General features: G+C 59.5%; 2 protein-coding genes and 1 long non-coding RNA gene across 22 annotated transcripts in view; 1 reads left to right on the top strand and 2 right to left on the bottom strand.

Annotated features, from left to right (window-relative positions):
• Positions 1–7,987, top strand: part of FNBP1 (formin binding protein 1) — a 134,029-nt gene extending 126,042 nt beyond the window's left edge. For 10 of the 11 annotated variants that reach the window (XM_045771266.2, XM_087869276.1, XM_045771262.2 and 7 more), the window contains one exon: positions 909–4,200. In XM_045771266.2, coding sequence (XP_045627222.1) covers positions 909–1,087 — 179 coding nt within the window. In that variant the 3' untranslated portion in view covers positions 1,088–4,200. Of the gene's footprint in view, positions 1–908; positions 4,201–4,876 lie in introns of those variants that run through there. The other variant, XM_045771261.2, reaches the window with a different exon arrangement.
• Positions 2,416–11,291, bottom strand: LOC148108546 (uncharacterized). The gene is made up of 2 exons (XR_015727277.1): positions 10,497–11,291; positions 2,416–10,396 (listed from the first exon to the last, which is right to left on the bottom strand). It is a non-coding gene; the product is annotated as an uncharacterized LOC148108546 (long non-coding RNA).
• Positions 11,292–11,453: 162 nt separating this feature from the next.
• Positions 11,454–17,880, bottom strand: part of USP20 (ubiquitin specific peptidase 20) — a 42,728-nt gene continuing 36,301 nt past the window's right edge. For 6 of the 10 annotated variants that reach the window (XM_045771039.2, XM_045771042.2, XM_045771038.2 and 3 more), the window contains 9 exons: positions 17,627–17,855; positions 17,422–17,548; positions 16,622–16,791; positions 16,462–16,543; positions 15,462–15,570; positions 14,591–14,693; positions 13,424–13,495; positions 12,898–13,074; positions 11,454–12,755 (listed from right to left, as the gene is read on the bottom strand). In XM_045771039.2, coding sequence (XP_045626995.2) covers positions 12,914–13,074; positions 13,424–13,495; positions 14,591–14,693; positions 15,462–15,570; positions 16,462–16,543; positions 16,622–16,791; positions 17,422–17,548; positions 17,627–17,855 — 1,053 coding nt within the window. In that variant the 3' untranslated portion in view covers positions 11,454–12,755; positions 12,898–12,913. The other 4 variants (XM_087869279.1, XM_087869278.1, XR_015727278.1 and 1 more) reach the window with 4 other exon arrangements.

Genomic DNA, 17,880 nt, shown 5'->3' on the forward strand with positions numbered 1-17,880 from the left:
GCCAGAACGATGTTCCGTAGAAAGATATTAAGAATACGGTGGTGAAGCAGTCTGAGCTCAGGTAGGTTTGGGGAAGCTCCGGGACAGATGGATTTACAGACCTCCCCACGTGTTCAGTGGGACAAGAAAGCACCAGGTTCAACGTCACCAACTTAACCTCATTCCCACACCTCGGCCCCACCCCCGCGGCACCCCTGTAAGCAGCTCCGGGCAGTCTGCCCTTGAGAATGCCACGTGAGCCGTGGGGCACTAGTCTTGGGCAATTACTGTAGCAGGTGGTCTTGGGGACCCCAGTTAAAGAGTGGGCCCGGAGAGGCCGCAGTCAGCACACTGCCCAGACCCCTGGCTGATTGGAAGCGGGGAACAAAGACAGGAGGAAAGGGAGAGGATTCCGAAGGTGCCCTCCTGCCCCTCCCCCCAGAGTGGGGAGGTAGGAGGAAGTTGTAGTTGGGGAGGAGACACAGCGAGCCCAGGTTTAGGACCAGGGCAACATTGGAGGTGGACCCGTGTTTTAGGCAGAGAGAGAAGTGGAACCTTAGCTACGGACAAGAACCGGGATGGGAGACAGAGAAGTGGCGATAGTGTCCGAAAAGGTGTCATTAAAGCCATTAAGCATACACTCCCCGCAAGAGACAGAGGAAGAGCAGAGCAAAGATGTCCCCTGGGGAGGCACCTGGCTTCCTGGGATGGAAGGGAGGGCTCCCTGGAGGAGCTGGAGAAGGGTCCCTGGGAGCCGCAGGGGGAAGGCCTGGAAGCTTCTGCCTGGGAGGAGCCCTTGCAGAGCAACCGGGGGAGGGGTCCGTGCATCTGTCACTCGCTCCCTGCGCCTCTTTCATTGCCAAGCTCCCTGTTTGCGCCCCGCCTGGACGTGACGAGAAGCCTGACGCATTCCGGTCTTGCTCCTGCAGGTCAGAATGAAGGGACCATCTCCGTGGTTGAAGGAGAAACACTGTACGTGATCGAGGAAGACAAAGGCGACGGGTGGACCCGCATTCGGAGAAATGAAGATGAAGAGGGTTATGTCCCCACTTCGTACGTCGAAGTCTATTTGGACAAAAATGCCAAAGGTGCTAAGACTTATATTTAATACAACTTAAACAAAAACAAAACTGTTAAAAAAAAAAATTGGAGTTGTCTCTCCCCACAACTATGACTGTTCCGGGCGGTTCTTCCAAAGCCTGGCTGGAGGACACCGGAGTGCGTGCTGGCACATGGCCACGCGGTGGGCTTGTAGGCGTTCGACACCCGAATTTCCTTGGCTAGTTTTGATATAATCACGTTTCACTTGCTCATGAAATATGTCGCGTAAAGCTGCCAACTGCCAGTTTGCAATTCTGTCATTTGAAATGGGATAAACAGTCCTTCCTCTGGCAGTGTCTGTGTAGGTATCCAAAAAATAAGTTGCCTTCTAGCTTCTAATCGCTATTTCTGAATTTAAAAGCCCCCACGCATCAGAGGGGCGGGTAAGACCCTTAGAATGTCACATTTTGTAACTTAATAACTTGAACTTCGCTAGTCTTTCTGATCTTACAATCATTGGCTTTGGAGGAAGTCCTCAATGAAACCTCCCCCTCCTGGAGGAAAGGGTAGGACAAGTCCTAGATGGGTACTCGAAGTGCGTATCTTTCCTTAAACGTGTTTGAGATCGTTGGTAGATCGCCGTGAGTATCCTCTCCCGTCTGTGGGATCCCAGACAACCAACTGAAATCTGGAAAAGCTTGGTTAACAATGAACCAGGCGACTTTTACAGGAGACCGCCGAGCTCCCCGCTGCCGTGGCCGTCCATCAGACGCCCTGCTTGCTGTTTCCATAACCTACGCAAACCGGAGTGCTTCTGTTAGAGGTTTTGTGGCAAGTGCGGCTGTATTCAGCTCACACGTCCCCAGGTGGGGCTGTAAATAGAACCGGAGCGGCAGCTGCTTCACACGCAGACCCAGCTCATCACTTCGCAGACGTGTTTCGGGTTTTGTTTTGTTTTGTTTTTTTGTTTTTAATCCTTGGCATCTTTAATTCCCAAAAGTATGAATCTACTGAGAATCGTTTCAGAATTGCTAGCTCGTTTTATGTAATGAGCCAGAGCCAGAGTGAAATAAAGTATTTCACCATCTTGCAAGGAATCTGGGTCGCGTGGGGATTTGCATTTTTAAGTTGGCAACAGAGGTAGGGAAATCGATCCCGTGCATGGAGATAGGAAACCGGCCCGGTGCGTGTGGCCGGTTCAAGAATCTACCCCGAGGTCACAGAGAACCAGCTATGAATGGCTCGCACTAAAGCTGTCCGGTTCTGATTTTCTTTTTATGGGGCTTCCAGAATTATTTATTCATGTCCTTCCTACTTTTTAAATAGGAAATTAGCTCCTTGCTTTTACACTGTGAACTCCTTTTGTAAGCACAAGTCGATTTAAAGCTGATTCTACCCAAAAAAAAAAAAAAGAGCTGATTTAAAAAGCAACAGCAGCTGGTGATCGGGGTCAGGCACCTGGCCGCAGTTACAGGCACTTGTCGTAGATTCTAGCAGAAAGGTTGCTACGTTGCCCAAGGACCACCAAAATGGAATTTAGTAAACCTTAACGACAGCCTGATTTTTAAAACACGTTTTATTGTGAAATAATGATAGATTGCCAGGAAGTTGCAAAGACCGTACCGAGCCGTCCCCTGTACCCTTCAGCCGGTGTCCCCCCATGGTGACTTCTGACGTGACCATAGTATACAGCCAAGAGCAGGAAACTGCCATCGGTCAGCCCGCTTTTTAAAATACCATTTTATGATTCAGATTTCTTTTGCCTTTTTCTACCTTTGCTGACGTAATATCGATAAAGCCACTCACCCTGGACCCCAGACCTCTCAGGAAGATCGTTTCTGTTCCCCTTTTTAAGTATTTGCCGCAAGTAACTCGGCTGACCCTGAAACCATGGGGCTTCCTCCTCATGAGCTGGGGGAGGTCACAGCACTGGGCATGGACCCAGGCGAACAGGGGACCGCAGATATTAAAATCAGAGCTTTCTGTCCGATGCTGGGACTCATTTCCAGCCTGTGAACTGCTACCAAACACTGAAAAAAGTCTTAAAATGGCCAAGACAACATGAACCTTTGCAAGCCTCCCTTGGAAAGTATGGCATTCCATGACGTTGTTGTGGGTTTATTTATTTAGTTTTTTTTTTCCTTAACAGTTGTGCAAATTTGATTCAGGAAACGGCTCAGTTGGTTGGTAGGGGCAGGGGGTGGGTTTGGGCGCGTAATGGAAGGCTCCTGATTTTCAGTTGTGTGCCTCAGGCCCTTAGCACAGGCAGCTGGGGAGGAGGACCGAACAGTGCCTCGGTGCCAGCCGGTCAATGCACCAAGTATTAGCAGAAGTCCTGAAACCATTCCCAAAGAATCAGAATTCCCATTTCCGCCCAGAGTATACTTTGGTTTTTTTCTATACAGCCCCCCCACCCCCCGAAAAGGTTACGTGCTAAAAGAAGCCAAGTCTGGGCTTGTGGGTGAAGTTTTCTGCTTTTATTTTAGACACACAGAGGTTACTCGTGAATGTGTAGAAGCCTGTCTTCCCCACCTGGTTTCTCAATCTGCTCGGCACCCCCAAGAACACACCCCCCCCCCACAAACCCCCCCCAGCCCGTGGGGCTGCTGCTTCCTGGTGCCCAGAACTCAAAGCAGCTGTTTTGTGCCCGTGTGTGTGTGTGTGTGTGTGCGCGCGCGTGTGCGTGTTGTCTACGATGTGACTATTTAATAATTGCCAAAATATTTAGACTAGAGGAACCTCCAACGGGTCAGCTGGATTGTGACTATCTTCATTTATGGTTTGGTTTGGTTTTTTAAATTGCTTTCTGTTAAATCCGTCCGTGATCCCCCCCCCAGCCCCCAGCCCCCCCATATTTGTATATGCTGCCATTTAAAAACTAAAAGGATGACTTGAATTCGTTGTTTTAACGTTTGACTCTTTTGTCTGTTTGTTTTATTGGTGATTCGCTGCCTAATGACCGTTTTTGTTTTTGTAACCGCTGGGGAAGCCGGAAGGACTAGGTCCCCTGCCGGCTGCTCCAGCCTGAGCTTATTGTAGACACTTGTGTTCTGAGTAAGTTTCGTTCCAATACGGCCAACATGATTGTCTCTCTCTCTCTCACCCTGAAAGAAAAGAACCTGTCTGGCTCCTCTTAGTTGTACCCTCATACCTGCCTCTCTAATAAACGTATTTTTCTCAGTGTTGTGTATTTTAAATGATTTTTCACCTTTCCGAGAAAATGATTCTGTGTAATCCGGGTATTTAACTCTTTTGTCTTCAGTCATGGGGAGCTTTTCCAGCCAAATGCTTTTTAAAAATTCTGCCCTCGCCCTCCCCGCCCCCCTTTTCAATGACGACACCTTCTCTGTCTCTCGCCCTGTGTGCACCTGAGGGCTTTACGAGTCTGTCTGTCCTTCCTCTCCTGCCCCCTCCAGATGAAGAACTTTCACTGTGGATTTCTGAGTAGACGCTGAGTGACACGTTTGTCCTTTCCGCCCCGATCTGACATGTTTTTGTAAAGCACCGAGAGTGTCGGTCGGTCGGGGAGAGAATCGGGCCTTGAAATTCCTGGCATCCTCCTGGGAAGCGGGTCCCGTTTCTTTCTTCCGGCGCTCAGCAGACCCAGAAAGAGGGGTTGGCGGCGGGGTGGATGGGCGTGGGTCTCGGGTGGGCCTCTCTTCCCCCCGAAGGGAAGGCCAGCCCCTAGCCGACCTGAAACCGTGAAAGTTCCTTATCTCAGACGTGCCCGTGGTAACAGCCCATTGCTCTAAAGCTGTCCCCCCCCTCCCCGGGTGGTGCGGTCTGCAGACCGGACGGGCCTGCCCCGGCCGCAGGCCTCCCTCTAAACAGTCTTTCTCTTCTTTTTGTGTTGTAGATCCCTAGAGGCGGTTGCCGGAGCCAGAGCCTCCGTGAGCCTTCCCGGGAGAAACCCTTCAGTCTGCTTGTCTCCACAGGCCTGGGCGCCCGCGCGCACAGACGGCTCCCGGGCTGGGCCGGCCCTCCGACGTCTCAGCCAGAAGCCACATCCCCCCACCCACCACGCGGCTGCTTGCCTTTTTTTTTTTTTTTTTCTTTCGACAGCATGCTTCTCGTGGCCCGGTTCCTCCCATGGCCCCGTCCGGCCACCTCTCCGGGGGCAGGTCTGTCCCTGTCCCTGCCCCCCCCCACGCGGGGCCACGGAAGGCAGCTAGACACCTGCTCCCTCCTTCGGGGCCCCTGCCTTGGCCCCCAGTCTACCTGGCGCATCCTGACCTGTCCATGGTTCACACTGTGCCTTTCGTGAAAACTTCGCCACTGGTCTCCCTGGGGGAGACTAACAGAATCTGGACAAGGAGGGTCAGGTGTGCGCCAGGAGGACTGAGCGCCCGAATGTCACGGATGGGTTCCCGTGTCCCAGGTCCGTCGACTCCTCGGTGGCCCTTTCCTGCTTAGGGGTCCTCTCCTCGTACTAAACATCAGCCCTCGCAACATTTCATGGCCTGAGCGTGTCCGTGGGGGGCCCCGGGGGACCCGCAGGTGTGCCCATGCATGCCTCCCCCTCCGTGGCATGCACACACACACGCGGTTTTATTTGAGGCCTATGCTCCGTGGCCTGGAAAGGTCTACACTGGAAGTCCAATTCCATCCTGAGGGCTACACGCAGAAGCTGGGGTCCGCCTTTCATGGGGTGAGGGGAGGTCCCAGCCCCCACCTCTCCTCCATCGCCCTGTGAACGAGAGCAGCGGGTCGCGGCCCTGGACGCGCGGGCGTCTCACCCCAGCGTTAGCTCGTTGCCAAGTGAGAATGCCTGTCTTCCCGAGAATTCCGAGATTCGCATCTCAGGATTCTAGCGCTTTCCTCACCAAAGACCCCGTGATGCTTGCGGTCCTTCAGGTGGTCCTGCGGCGACAGCGGCCTCATGTGCTCACGTGCTCCGTGCGCCACGGAGACTGGACTGAGTTGGCTTTTCGAGCGAAGTTTCCTGCCTCTTACGGGTCCTTGAGGAGAACGCGAGGCCGTGTGGCCCGTGTCCCCTCATGTCTTCGAGCAGCGTAGCTTCCCTTCTCCGGTGCAGACACAGTCGGGAGAGGCCCTGGCTGTGAGTGTCTGGGAACGAGACGCCACCCGAAGCCCAAGAAGGAAATCGGGCCTCTGTCTTCTCTCGTTTGGCTTTTGGTAACTAGGTGGTCACCTCGAACATCCTCAGAACTTCTTGACATTTACGAATCTAAGACAAGGATGTCTTACGGGAGCCGAAGGGACAGGGAAAGAAGGGACAGGTGCTAAAGGCTGGGCCTGTGTTCAGGGGCCAAAAACGGGGTTTTTTCAGCAAACCAAGGTTGACCATGGCCACGCACCCCCTCCCGAGAGCAGTTCGGTGACTAGAAGAAACCTCCAGCAAGCAAATGCCTGGGGTAAGCAGGTGAAGAGGAAGTGGCTTGGGGTTGCAAGGCGAGCGAATGAGCGAGCATGAGCCGGCCCTTCTCTCTCTCTGTCTCTGTCTCTCTCTTGCCCTGAAGGGGACGAGGCCCTTCGGTCCAAGAGTGCTGGTCTACCTGCAGGGACGGCTGAGGCTGCGGGGGTCTCGGGGCTGCTCTGCGGGCACCAGGCCTCCGTTCCCCACAAACGGCGGTGGGCCACCTGTAGCGAGCTCCTTTGTCTCATGAGAGGGCCGCCTAGCAGATAGATGCCCGGGGCGAGGAGGGTCGGGTCTCCCCCGTGTCCCCGCAAACCTTCAGGGGTGTGGCTAGGACGCGCAGTCCCAGTGGCTCCACGGGGGGCTCCTCCGCCAGCCCGGGGCAGGGGAGGGGGTCAGGTATCCCCAGGAACTTCTGACTCTCACCAAGCCAAGCTGACCACTCTCCACTCCACAAGGATGCTACATGGTTTTTTAAATCAGTTTTTAGAGCCTCAGTAACTCATGTGCATTGCGTCTTCGTACTCCGGGGTCAGGACGGATTCATTTCTCGCATCGTAGGGAAAATGGTAGAGGCTGCAGTGATTTGTCCTTTTAGCGTCTGTTAAGCCCGGTATAGACTATGCTCGTATCTTGTAACCCCTGCGCCTTTTTTTTTTTTTCCTTCTGTACCACCTGCGTCCAAAAACGAATGGATCGTAAGTGCTTCTCCGTGTTAGGCTTGGTGTTCGCCTTCCGGCCCGGCTGTGCGGGAAGCGGAGACCGCAACCCTGAGCTCGTTCAAGGGGCTGCGTCATTAGAGGGTAGTTGAGGCGTATCCTGTACTCTGGGGATCCCCCGGGAAATCTTCTCTACAGGAGTGTGGACCAGTTCACATAGAGCAGGGGAACCTCCCCATCGGCTTCTCGGCCCCCCCCACCCCCCCATGCCTATCGTTTCTCCGCCGACGCTAGAATAGTGTTGTAAGAATGACTTTTAAAGCACCTGCCCTGAACGTGACCTAAAAACAACGTGAAAGAGAGGAACTTGTCATTTACCCGGCTTTTCCTTTGCAAGATAAAAAGGCATGGAAAGCTGTCGTGGGATTTTCCTCTGGGTTTTTCGTGAAGCTTCCAGGCTGTGAGGCTCAGGCCAGATAAGCTGTAGCTTATCTCGCGGGCGGCAGCCCCGAGGCCCCCTCATGCCTTCTGGGGACATCTGTAATTACAGGAGAGAGTGGACTGAACGTGAAAAAGTGACACGGATGCTAAGTATTTTTTCAGAGATCTTAGTTTCATACTTCCTCATGCCTCCGCCTCCCGCGCTTGTGCCGTCAAAACACTTCTTTAAAGAGTTGATCCAAAATTCTATTTTAACTTGATGTCGAGCACCTTTAAACGTTTGGTTTATTTGCGTGTGTGGCACTAATTCTAAACTTCGGGGAGGCATCTCAGTGTTGTAACGGCCCCCTGCCATTGTGAAGGTTCTAGAATTGCCCATTTGTTTCTGGAGATGGAATTAAACCAAATAAAGTGCTTCCATTGGAAGGCTTATATTGACCTTGTAACTATACGTTAATCCTCTAAATGTTAAATAAAAGTGTAACCTCTGTTACGTTGTCACGGGACTGTTTTGTGGCACGAGGAGGTGACCTCGGCCAGGAAGCAGGCAGGGCCCCTGGGCTGGGGGCGGGGGGGCTGGGGCTGGGCCCGTGTGTACCTCACTGATCTACTGGGTGAACCCAGGACAAGTCACATAGCCATCCCCTCTCGCCCTAGCAAGCGCTAACCAGCACCCCGCCTGCTGGAGAAGCTGTCCGGAACCCTGTGATGTGGGGTTCAGGTCAGTTCGGTTCAGAGATCTGGGGGGCTCCTTAGGAGCAGGAAATTTGTTTTCCATGCACATCAGCGGGCAGCTACTCTAGGTCTCCCGGGACCCTGCTGTGGGGGGGGGCTGCCGGGCCATGGGGCCCATTTGCATTCTGTGGACAGTCCTGTGGCAAGTGCTCGAGCCCACCCTTGTGGTAGCCTGGCTGCAGTAACCACGGGCTTGTGCGACACCGAAGGGGGGAGGACCCCAGCCTGCCCCCCACCAGGATGTGCACAGCGGGAGGCTCCCTGCCAGCCCAAGAATCCCACCCCGGGCTTTGGGGGGAGAGTATAATGATTTGTGCCCACACCTCTTTAGGTCCTAAAGCCCCTCAGACCGGTTCCCGAACGGGAGGGAGGGAGGGAGGGAGGTCGCAGAGCTGCTGAGGGGTGGGAGGTGAGGCCACCAATAGGAGGCCAGGTCTCACCTTGGCCTTAGCCTCCTCCCCCAAAGGGACGTGAGCGGCCTTCAAAAAAGCAAGAGCTCCTGATGCAGAAGGCAGCAGACCTGTGGGTCAGGCTCCTCCAGCGGGTCTGGGAGTCTCAGCAGCGCCCCCCACCCCACCCCCACAGGACCAGGCTTCGGTGGCCTTTCCTGGCCTCAGGGGCGCCGGCCGCACCCAGGCCCCCCCACGGGCGGTGGCGACCCCTAGCGGGAGAGGGGCCAGCTCGCGAGGGGCAGGAGGTCCCACGGGGGGGGGGGGGCGGGGGACCGGGTGACCAGGAATACAATGGCCGTGGGCTGAGCCGGAGGTGGGGGTTCAAGTGCTCCTCTTTTAATTAAAGCAAAAGAGATCTCCGGAGCTGTCGTCCCGTGGGACATCCGGAGACCCGACCCTGAATCCGGCCGCCAAAGGGAGGCGAGGCAGGCCCGTGGGAGGGAAGGCGCCGGAGCCGCCAGACAGAGCAACGCGGCCCAGCTCAGGGGGGCTGACGGCCCGCGTCCCAGGCAGGGAGGAAGCCCCGTCCGTCCCTGGCTGGAGGCGGTCTCGCCTTCCCTCCCTGGCCTCTGTTGTTCTTTTCTGAAGGGGAGGCAGTGAGCCTGTGGCCAGAACTGTCCCAGGCCGGGATTAGAGTGCGTGCGAAGTCCGTGGCCCTGCTCTCAGCAGCCACTCTGTGAGCACCGGGAGGGGCTTCCCCAGAGCGGCGGCCACGAGGCCCTGGTTTAAACGCCACCTGTCCAGATGGTATCGTGAGTGACCGGGACTTAGATGACCTCCCTTCCGCTTCGGGCACTGCTGGGCCGCAAAAGGTGGAGCAGAATCTGAGAAAGGCCCCCCCGTGTGCCTTCGTCCTCAGAGCCAATGGGCCAAAAGCGGTGGGAGGCAACACGGGCATCTCCTCGTTCTCAGCTGTTGGGCCCCCGAAGGAGGCTGGGGGTGGCAGGGGAAGGATCCCGGGCAGCATTCGGCCCCTCAGTGTGCACATCCTCCCACCACACCACACCACACCGAGCCCGGTCCCCGCTCCCGGCTCCCCGGACAGCACCTGGGCCAGGCCGCTCGCGGGTCTCAGAGCCGAGGAAGGGCTGGAGACGACGTCCTAACAGGTCCCTGGGACAGCTTTCCAGAACACACATTGTCTACAACGTGGGCTGCCCTTTTCACAGCTTCTCCTAAAGGCGTTCTCTCTTCTGCACCCCGCTCCTTCAAGGCGAGAACGCTCCTCTCTGCTGCAGGGAGAAGAGCAGGGAGAAGAGCCAGAGGGAACAGGTGGGATTCCAAAACCCCACTCGCCGCCCCCAGGGCTCTGTGGGGCTCAAAACAAGGCAGTGTGAGACTTGCAGGATCATTTATGCTTGCACTGAATTCCAACTAGAACAAAGGCAGGAAGCCACACTTTTGGGGGGCCTGCGCCTTCCAAATGCATTTTCTGATGCAGGTCTGTGAGCAGAAGCGCGGGCAGACGGAATGGCCCGCACGCTCGGCCGGCTGCAGGGGGAGGCTCTTGATCCCCTACAAGGGGCTGCTGGAGTGAGGCCCCGCCGGCCTAAGGGAGGAGCCCATGGGAGATGCCGGTGGAGGAGCCGGGAGGTGGCCTTCCCCGCTGCCCCGTGCTTCCCGGCCCCACACGCTCTGTGAAGCGAACAGCCACAGTCTCCTGTTTTGTCTCCAGATTCCAGCATCTGAGTCTGGCGGAGACACTTAGAAGCCTGGGATAGCAAGGGAAAATAGAAAGGAAAGATTTTAAGGTCGGCTGCTACCTCCCTCTTTCTCCCCCTCCTTCCTGTGGCACAGTAAGTGTCTCCAAACCTCGGAAACCAGCCAGCCCTCCGGACAGAGCTTCATTCTCAGCTTCCATGGTGAACACGAAAGGCCAATCACAAAATCCGTACCACGGAATTCCGTGTGTACAATGTTCCAGTGTCAGCAAGGCTGAAAATCGTGCCTAGACTCCGAGACCCACAGACCGGGAAGGCTATGAAGCAGTTGGAGGACACGCAGCGGCTACTTCCGGGGCGGGGCGGGGTGGCAGCTGTGCTCAGGAGGGGCCCACAGGGGCTCACGGGCCGGTGATGGTAACCCCCGCCCCCGGTGGGGGGGAACCATTCCTGATGCAGAACACGGGTCCGCACGCTCACTTCTGACGGGATTTCACAAGTATATGTCTTTCAACTAACATGTAAAAATCTCCCATTCTTCTCTCCCCACCAAACCCAAGTATAAACAAAAACCAACCAAAACCACGGGAAAACAAGACACCAGCATCACCAGGTGCTGGGGAGTTCCCCACGCAGGTCCCCAGCAACCGCGATGCTGTGATGGGAGGTGCCAATGTCTGCCGTCAGCCCAGGAGGGAAGGGTCCCTCCAGCAGAGAAGCCCTTGCAGGCCCGGGGAGGGTAACCCCAGCTCGGAGGGATTACCCCACGTGGCCCAGTGGCCGGGGTGCTGCGCCAGTAGGGGACCAGCCCATGATGTGCTGGCTTTACCCCACTCCCCACATCGGGCCCCACTTCTCGGGGTCCAGGGCTGGTTCCAGGAAAGGAAGGCATGCGTTCGCGGCCCCCTCTTCCTCATGCGCTCCTGCAGCCTCCAGAGGCTGTCTGGATTCGGAGCCACGCCAAGCCCCCTCCCGTGTGCCCCCCCCATGCGCGGTGGTGTGGACCGCGGATCACGCCGCCGCCGCAGGCCCTCCCTGGCGCAGAGCTCCCCTCTTCCCTCCGCTAACAGAGTGAGCTGCCGCGGCGGGTACAGACGACAGCAGGGGCTGTGGGGAACGCATATGTATTTATTAGGACGTTCTGAACACCAACGGGGCCACGCAGATGGGGGGCAAGTTTAACCCGGCGCAGAATCTGTCACCAGTGGGGCGACCTGAGGCCGCCCAGCCCCGCCGTGGGGTCGCCCGCTGGCTGCAGCAGGAACTTTCTAGAGACTGTAGCAAATGTCAAGGGACTCCAGAGCGGCTTGTTCTTTGATCACATGCTGCCTCGGTGGGGAAGGAACCGGGTGGAAGGACTGCAGACTGAGCCACGTGCTGCGCCAGCTTCCGGGGCTCTGCCGGGATTCCAGCCACATCTGCTTCTAGAGACTGAAAGCCACGGCGCGTGGGGTCCTGGGTCCCGACGCCCCTTCCCCACCCCCGTTCCCTCTGGCCCCAACGAGGTGGGCATCTCGCCCCAGCTGCTTTGTCCAAGGGCGTGGGTGCTGCCGGAGGCGAGACCCGGCCCAGGGGCTCGTCCCAGCGCCCCAGCATGGCCTGGCTCAGCATCCAAAACGGGCTTCCATGGCCGACATAGGAGCTGCGCCAGAGCCACAGCTCCCCGGGCTCCCCATGACAGTGTGGTGAGAAACTGGGAGCCCCCCCCCGAAGCCGCATTCGTGGCAAAGGACAGTGACACGGGTAGGCTACTTCTGTCTCATCATCTGGTTCCGTGGTGGGGACGAGCGACAGCCAGCCCACGGGGCCAGCTCGGCAGCATGGGGAGCCAGGGACCAGCTGCCTCCAGAAACAATCTCAACCGACAGATCCGACCCCCACCCTGGGTCCCCATCACAGATGAATCCAGAGTCGTTAGACTGCAGGAGAAACGCTGAGAGCAGCCCGGGGTTCCGGAGCCTTTCTGTGACACCGGGGATCGGGCTAAAGTGGGGCCTAGGGAGGAGCTGGCTCCGGCACCCCCGCTGCTCGAGGTCGGCCCTCTGCACCCCCGCTCCCAGCTGCGAGTCCCAGGTGCTGGACAGTGCCTGGAGCCCACCCCTCGGTCCCTAGGCCACAGCCTCTGACTTGGAGCTCCAGGGACCCAAGCTGGGCCCGAGCGAGCGAGGGGGTGGGGGAGTGGGGCGGACACAACGACTGTGACAAGTGGGCACAAAGACCCAAGTTAAGGAACGTCGCAGAGCCCTGGTCGTTTGAAGAGCCCGAAGTGGATGTATTTCCTGGTTGCGACGTTACTCACTGGCACCCAAACAACTTTGCTGCCTCTTTACACATCTGGGTTTCCCAAGCGGCCGGCCTCTCTTCCGGGCGCAAACACGCCCTCCGCAGGGAGGAGGGCCAAGGCGGGGGCCTGTGGGGACACTTGGGTCACTCAGCCCGGCAGGGCCCACGAGAGGGTTTTTCCAAACATCCTCACGGAAGGTGCATTCAGGGATGCGCTCTTCCAACACACAGGAGGCGGGAGAGGGTCTCTGCAAAGGGAGGGGACTTACAGACTGGCCCACCAAGTCACACGGCCCGAGTCTCGGCTTCGATCTTCTGCTCCCCGTGTAAGCTCTCTGGGTCCTGGAGCTGGGCCACGCTCTGCCGGATGGCGATCTCGGGGCCGCCGCCGTACAGGTGGTTCAGGTAGACCCAGGTCTCCTCTGAAATCTGCCCGTAGTCAGCTCCTGTGGGGCCCCAGAGGCCACGTGGTCGGGGCTGGGCCTGCGCGTGCCCCCTCACCCCTCCGGGCCCCACCGGGGAGGGAGGGCACCCGTGCGCTCCCGTGCAAAGCTGTTCAAGAGCAATCTTGGGACGCTGCACAGGACGTCCGTTCTCTAAGGACCCAGAAGGTACGTCTCTGGCTACCGCCCGTTTCCCGGGCTGTGCGGTTCCCACAAAGGGCAGGCAAAGGCCAGCACAGGGCACGGGTAGGAGCAGTGGGGGCTCCGGAAATGGCTGGTCGTTGGCAGCCAGGAGGGACCGCGGGGAGCCTGGCTGGCCGGGGAGGCCAGGGCTGGAGCCGGTGAGACTCACCCTGCTTCAGCTGGACATGGCCGCTTCCTTTGACCTGTGCGATCCTGCTGTTGTCAATGGGCCCGGGGGGCTCTGGAACAGACGCGGCTCAGGCTCAGCGCCTCTGGGCCTCTGTGGCAGCCGGAAGCCCCCCCAGCCCCCCACGGCCCTCCGCCTCTCAACAGGTAGGAGTCATTCTCAAGGCGTGACTCCAACACCGTGACCCCAGAGAGGCCGTCCGGGGCCCCGGGGTCCAGGTGACGTCCTTACAGGGGTGGGTGTTGGGCACCAGACGCTCGTCCGCAGAAGCTGAAGAGCCAGAAGGGACTCGGAGTGTCCCTGGAGCCTGCAGAGGGCATTTCTGGGGCTCGGGCGCTAGTTTCAGACCCCTCGTGGAGCACCCTCCCCAAGCCTCCTGTAATCCTCAGCAAGCACTTGACATGAGAGCTGTTTCTCGAGGCAAGGGAGGAACGGCCCGGGAAGAGCTGGCAGAAGGCAAAGCCAGGCCTGAGGGCGGGCTGCAACTCCAGAGCCCGGCTCTCCACCACAGCCAAGCCTGAACGCCACCGCCACCAGGGAGCCCCTGGGGTGCACCTGCTGCCTCACGTGCCAGGGGCTGGATGGCAGCGAGGCCCCTCCCCTGACCCCGAGGCCTGGCCAGCGCGTAGGCCCTGAAAGGCCAGTGTCCCGTGCCCAGAACCTGCTGGCCCTGCCAGGCCCCAAGCCCTAGTCTGGGAGCCCCCGTGTGGGGCTTGAGGGTTTTGAGGGCGGCCGCAGGCAGGCCAGAGCGTGGGCACGGCCGTTTCTTGCTGGGGACTGTGTAGGATTCTGGGAGGCCGCCCGGTGCTGGGGCCTGCCTCCACCTCTGGAAACCAAGCGGTCAGAGGACACTGTGTCCGCGCTCTCTCCTAAGAGTCTGAAGCCATCTATCCACTAAAACCTTTATTTAGGGCAACGGAACCCCCAAAGGAAAGGGCCGGCTGGAGGGATGGGCAGCCTTGTCCAGGAGCCATAGGGACAGGACGGGAGGGAAGGGGCGAGCAAGACGCCTCCTGTCCCGCCGCAGCAAGAAGGCCTGGCCCTGGGTGGCCTGGCCCGGGGTGGGGGGCACGGGACAGCGATGCCAGCCCTGGGGCAGGGGGACCACCTGTGCTGGCAGGGGGAGGGACAGGCCCGCACTGCACTCACCATTGTCCTTGCCCTTGACAAAGGCCTCCCACTCCCGAAACCACTGCATGCTGATGCAGTAGATGACGCCGGGGCACTCCTCCGCCTGGAACGCCTTGTTCAGCTGGGCCGCGGGGAGCAGAGGGGAGCGTCACACCACTACCCCGGCACCCCGCCGACACCCCCCCCCCGACTCCTAGAAAACCCCAGATACTTCAGGCAGCAAACGGCGGCGGCCCCCCCCACTTAACTGGGCGCGCTGACTTTGCTCCGTGATCTATTGTGACACGTCGTTTTCGCACGGGCACAGAGCTCGGTGTCCCCTACTGCCTTTCACCCAAGCTCCCCTGTGGAAGGGCGGGCGGTCCCCGGTCACCCTGCTCCGAGGGCCCGGGCCTCACACACGCCTGCTCGCGCTGCAGAAGCCCCTTTCCTAAACGGGGTCGTCCCGGGTCGTTTAGCCACGTGCTTTGTTCACGTAGTGCACCTGTCCGTGCCGGTTGAGAGACCCCGTGGTTCTCACTAGGGGGGAGATCTGTCCTCCCAGGGGCACGGCCAATACCCGGAGCTGGTTTTTGTTGTCACTGGCATGCGGGGGGCCAGAGATGCTAACTGTCCTATCACACGTGGGGCAACCCCCACGATAAAGAGTCACCAGCCCCGAAAAGCAGGGCTCTGTTCTTTCCACAGCGGCTCCAACACACAAGCGGATGACCTGAGCCTCCGGAACCCGACCGTCCTGCCGGCAAAGTCTTCAGGGTCCGGCCGCTCTGTCCTCCCACAGCCAGGTCTTCCGAATAGAGCCTGACTGCACGTGGCTCTTCAGTCCCCAGCTCCCCGCGTGTCCCCAGCAGAAGCCAGGGCACGGCACCCCGCCCCCACTCACACGCACCTTAATGAAGGTGTCGATCTCAACCCGCCTGCGCTTGGCCAGCGCCTCGATCTCCACCTGGCAGACGGAGCACACGTACAGATGGTTCACGGCGGGGCCGCCCCCAAACCTGCACCCGGAGGGAGGGCAGAGAGAGAGAGAGAGCGAGCACACCCTGAGGGGAGAGTTCTAGGAAGGGAGGCGGCAGAACATGCCCGAGAACCATGACTGCCCTCCACTTGGTGGGTTTCTCCTCCTCCTCCGGGGAGCCTCCCCGATGCTGCCCTGGCCCACCCGCTGGGCAACCCTGGGTGCCCTGTGCACGGTCTGTTGACTTTTCTGTCTCCCTCACTCGGCTGGCAGGGGCACCTGCGTGCCCGCGGGCCACAGTACCGGGCCTGGCGCCTGCCCCAGGGCGGGCACGCCACAAAGCTATGTTTAAAGGCTAAAGAGCAGATTAACATTCTCGATTCCTCTCTTGGCTACCGGGCAGGAGCTGCTGTGGCCAACAGCCCCCTCGGCCGGACCCCGAGGACAATGTCAAAGGGAGGCAGAAGCCTGTCCCTCTGCAGGTAGGAGGGTGGGTTCCCACAGGATATGGGGACGCATCTCCCCGTGGGGGCTCTGACCCACCCACCTACCACCAGGCCAAGTCTGTACCCGCCCCACCAGCGGATGGGGCAAAGCCTGTCCGAGGAGAGGCCCCCTCAGCCTGTCTGACCGCTCTCTGGCGGGGGGGGGCACATCCTGCCCGGCCCGTCTGCAGAGCGGCCCGGGGCCTAGGCGGGTCCTCTACACGACAGCTACGAGCTCCAGCTCCGTTTCTGGTCTTGATGGACAGGGGACCGTTGGTGAGAGGACCTGCGGGCTTTTGCTGGAGCCGGTCTCTGTCCCTCCCGACTCTCGGGGCCCAGCGGACGCCCACAAGCATCTGCTCCGCTGCAGTCACACGCGGGGGGACGCGGTTCCCCGGCTTCCGTCCCCGCGGACGCCCAGCCGGCCGGGAGCAGCCACACCTCACCTGCCGTACAGGTGTTCCCACACGTTCTGCGGCAGGATGACCACCAGGTCGTCGATGTAGTGGTATTTGTGGGGCGGGATGCCTGCGGGGGAAGGCACAGGGATGGAGCGCTGGGGGCTCGGCCGCCCGCCCCCACCCCGGACCGCAGAGGCGCCCTCACCTCCGTGGGAGCAGAGGAAGGTGTGATTGGTGATGGGCCCCGGCTCGGCGAATGTGTTGAACTTGTTGAGCCATTCCCGAGACACGTAGAAGCGCAGCAGGCTGGGCTCCTGCATGGCAGCCAGGGACACCACTTGCTGCCGCTCCCTCACCGCCTCCTCGCTGCTCTTCCTGCAGCAGGGGCGGGGCAGGGGTGCGCAGAGCAGGGGTGGGGCGGGGGTAGGGCAGGGGTAGAGCAGGGGATGGAACAAGGATGGAGCAGAGATGGAGCAGGGGTGGGTAGAGCAGGAGTGGGGCAGGGGTGGAGCGGGGATAGAGCAAGGTTAAGGTGGGGTGAGGCAAGGGTGGGGCAGGGGTAGAGCAGGGATGGAGCAGGGGTGGGGCGGGGGAATTAGGAACAGCTGTGTCTGGGTTCCCTGCATGCTGGGGCGCCAGCCACACCCTGCCAGGGGTGTGTCTGCAGCCACCTACCACTGCCCTCCCCACCCCGAGCCCCTCAGCGACCCAGCAGCCTCTCCGCGGCCCCTGCAGCATGCCGGCCACGGTCACTCCCATGGGAGCACCAAGGAAGACCCAAACTCAACTTCTTGGGCTCCCCGCTTTCCCCACGGCCAGAGGACTCTTTCTTACAAGCTGAAACTCTTACTGCCCGCGGCCTAGAACCTTCCAGGCTCCACCCCCCTCCACACGCACCCAGGGTAAAGGCCCAGGGTGCAGGTGCTGGCCATCCCGGCCCACAGGTCGCCCAGCGGTCCCTGAGCCACAGCCCGCCCCACCAAGAGGGCCCGCCCGGGACCCCACCGGTAGAAGAGCACGTAGGCCTCGGCGTTCTGCACCACCGTCTCGTGGACCTCGGTGACATACTGGTCGTCGAACTCGTACCACTGCCCATTGATGACGTTCTGGCAGTAGGCGACGTAGTGGCCACCTGCGGCGGGAGGGGCAGGCTGGTCACGGACGCCCCGGGGGGACGGGGACAGGGGTGAGGCGGGGGTGGCGGACTCACTGCCTGCTGTGCCGTGGTGGCAGATGACCGAGAGGAGGTCGTAGGTGGTGATCTGGGACGTGCACTCCTTGGCAAGGAACGGACGCAGGTCAAGTCCCTCGAGGGGGAAGGAGACGTGGCTGCTGATTTTGAACGAGTACATGACCTCGTGCCGAAAGCGCTTCAGGTGGATACACAGGATCTGGGGGAGGGAGGAGGCGGCGGTCCTTCCACGCTGGGCTGGCCGGCCCTGGGAGCCCAGTTACCAGGCGGGG

The sequence above is a fragment of the Ursus americanus genome, chromosome 18, assembly GCF_024610735.1.
Source record: "Ursus americanus isolate L20-20 chromosome 18, mUrsAme1.1.p, whole genome shotgun sequence".
NCBI classification, from domain to species: Eukaryota; Metazoa; Chordata; class Mammalia; order Carnivora; family Ursidae; genus Ursus; species Ursus americanus.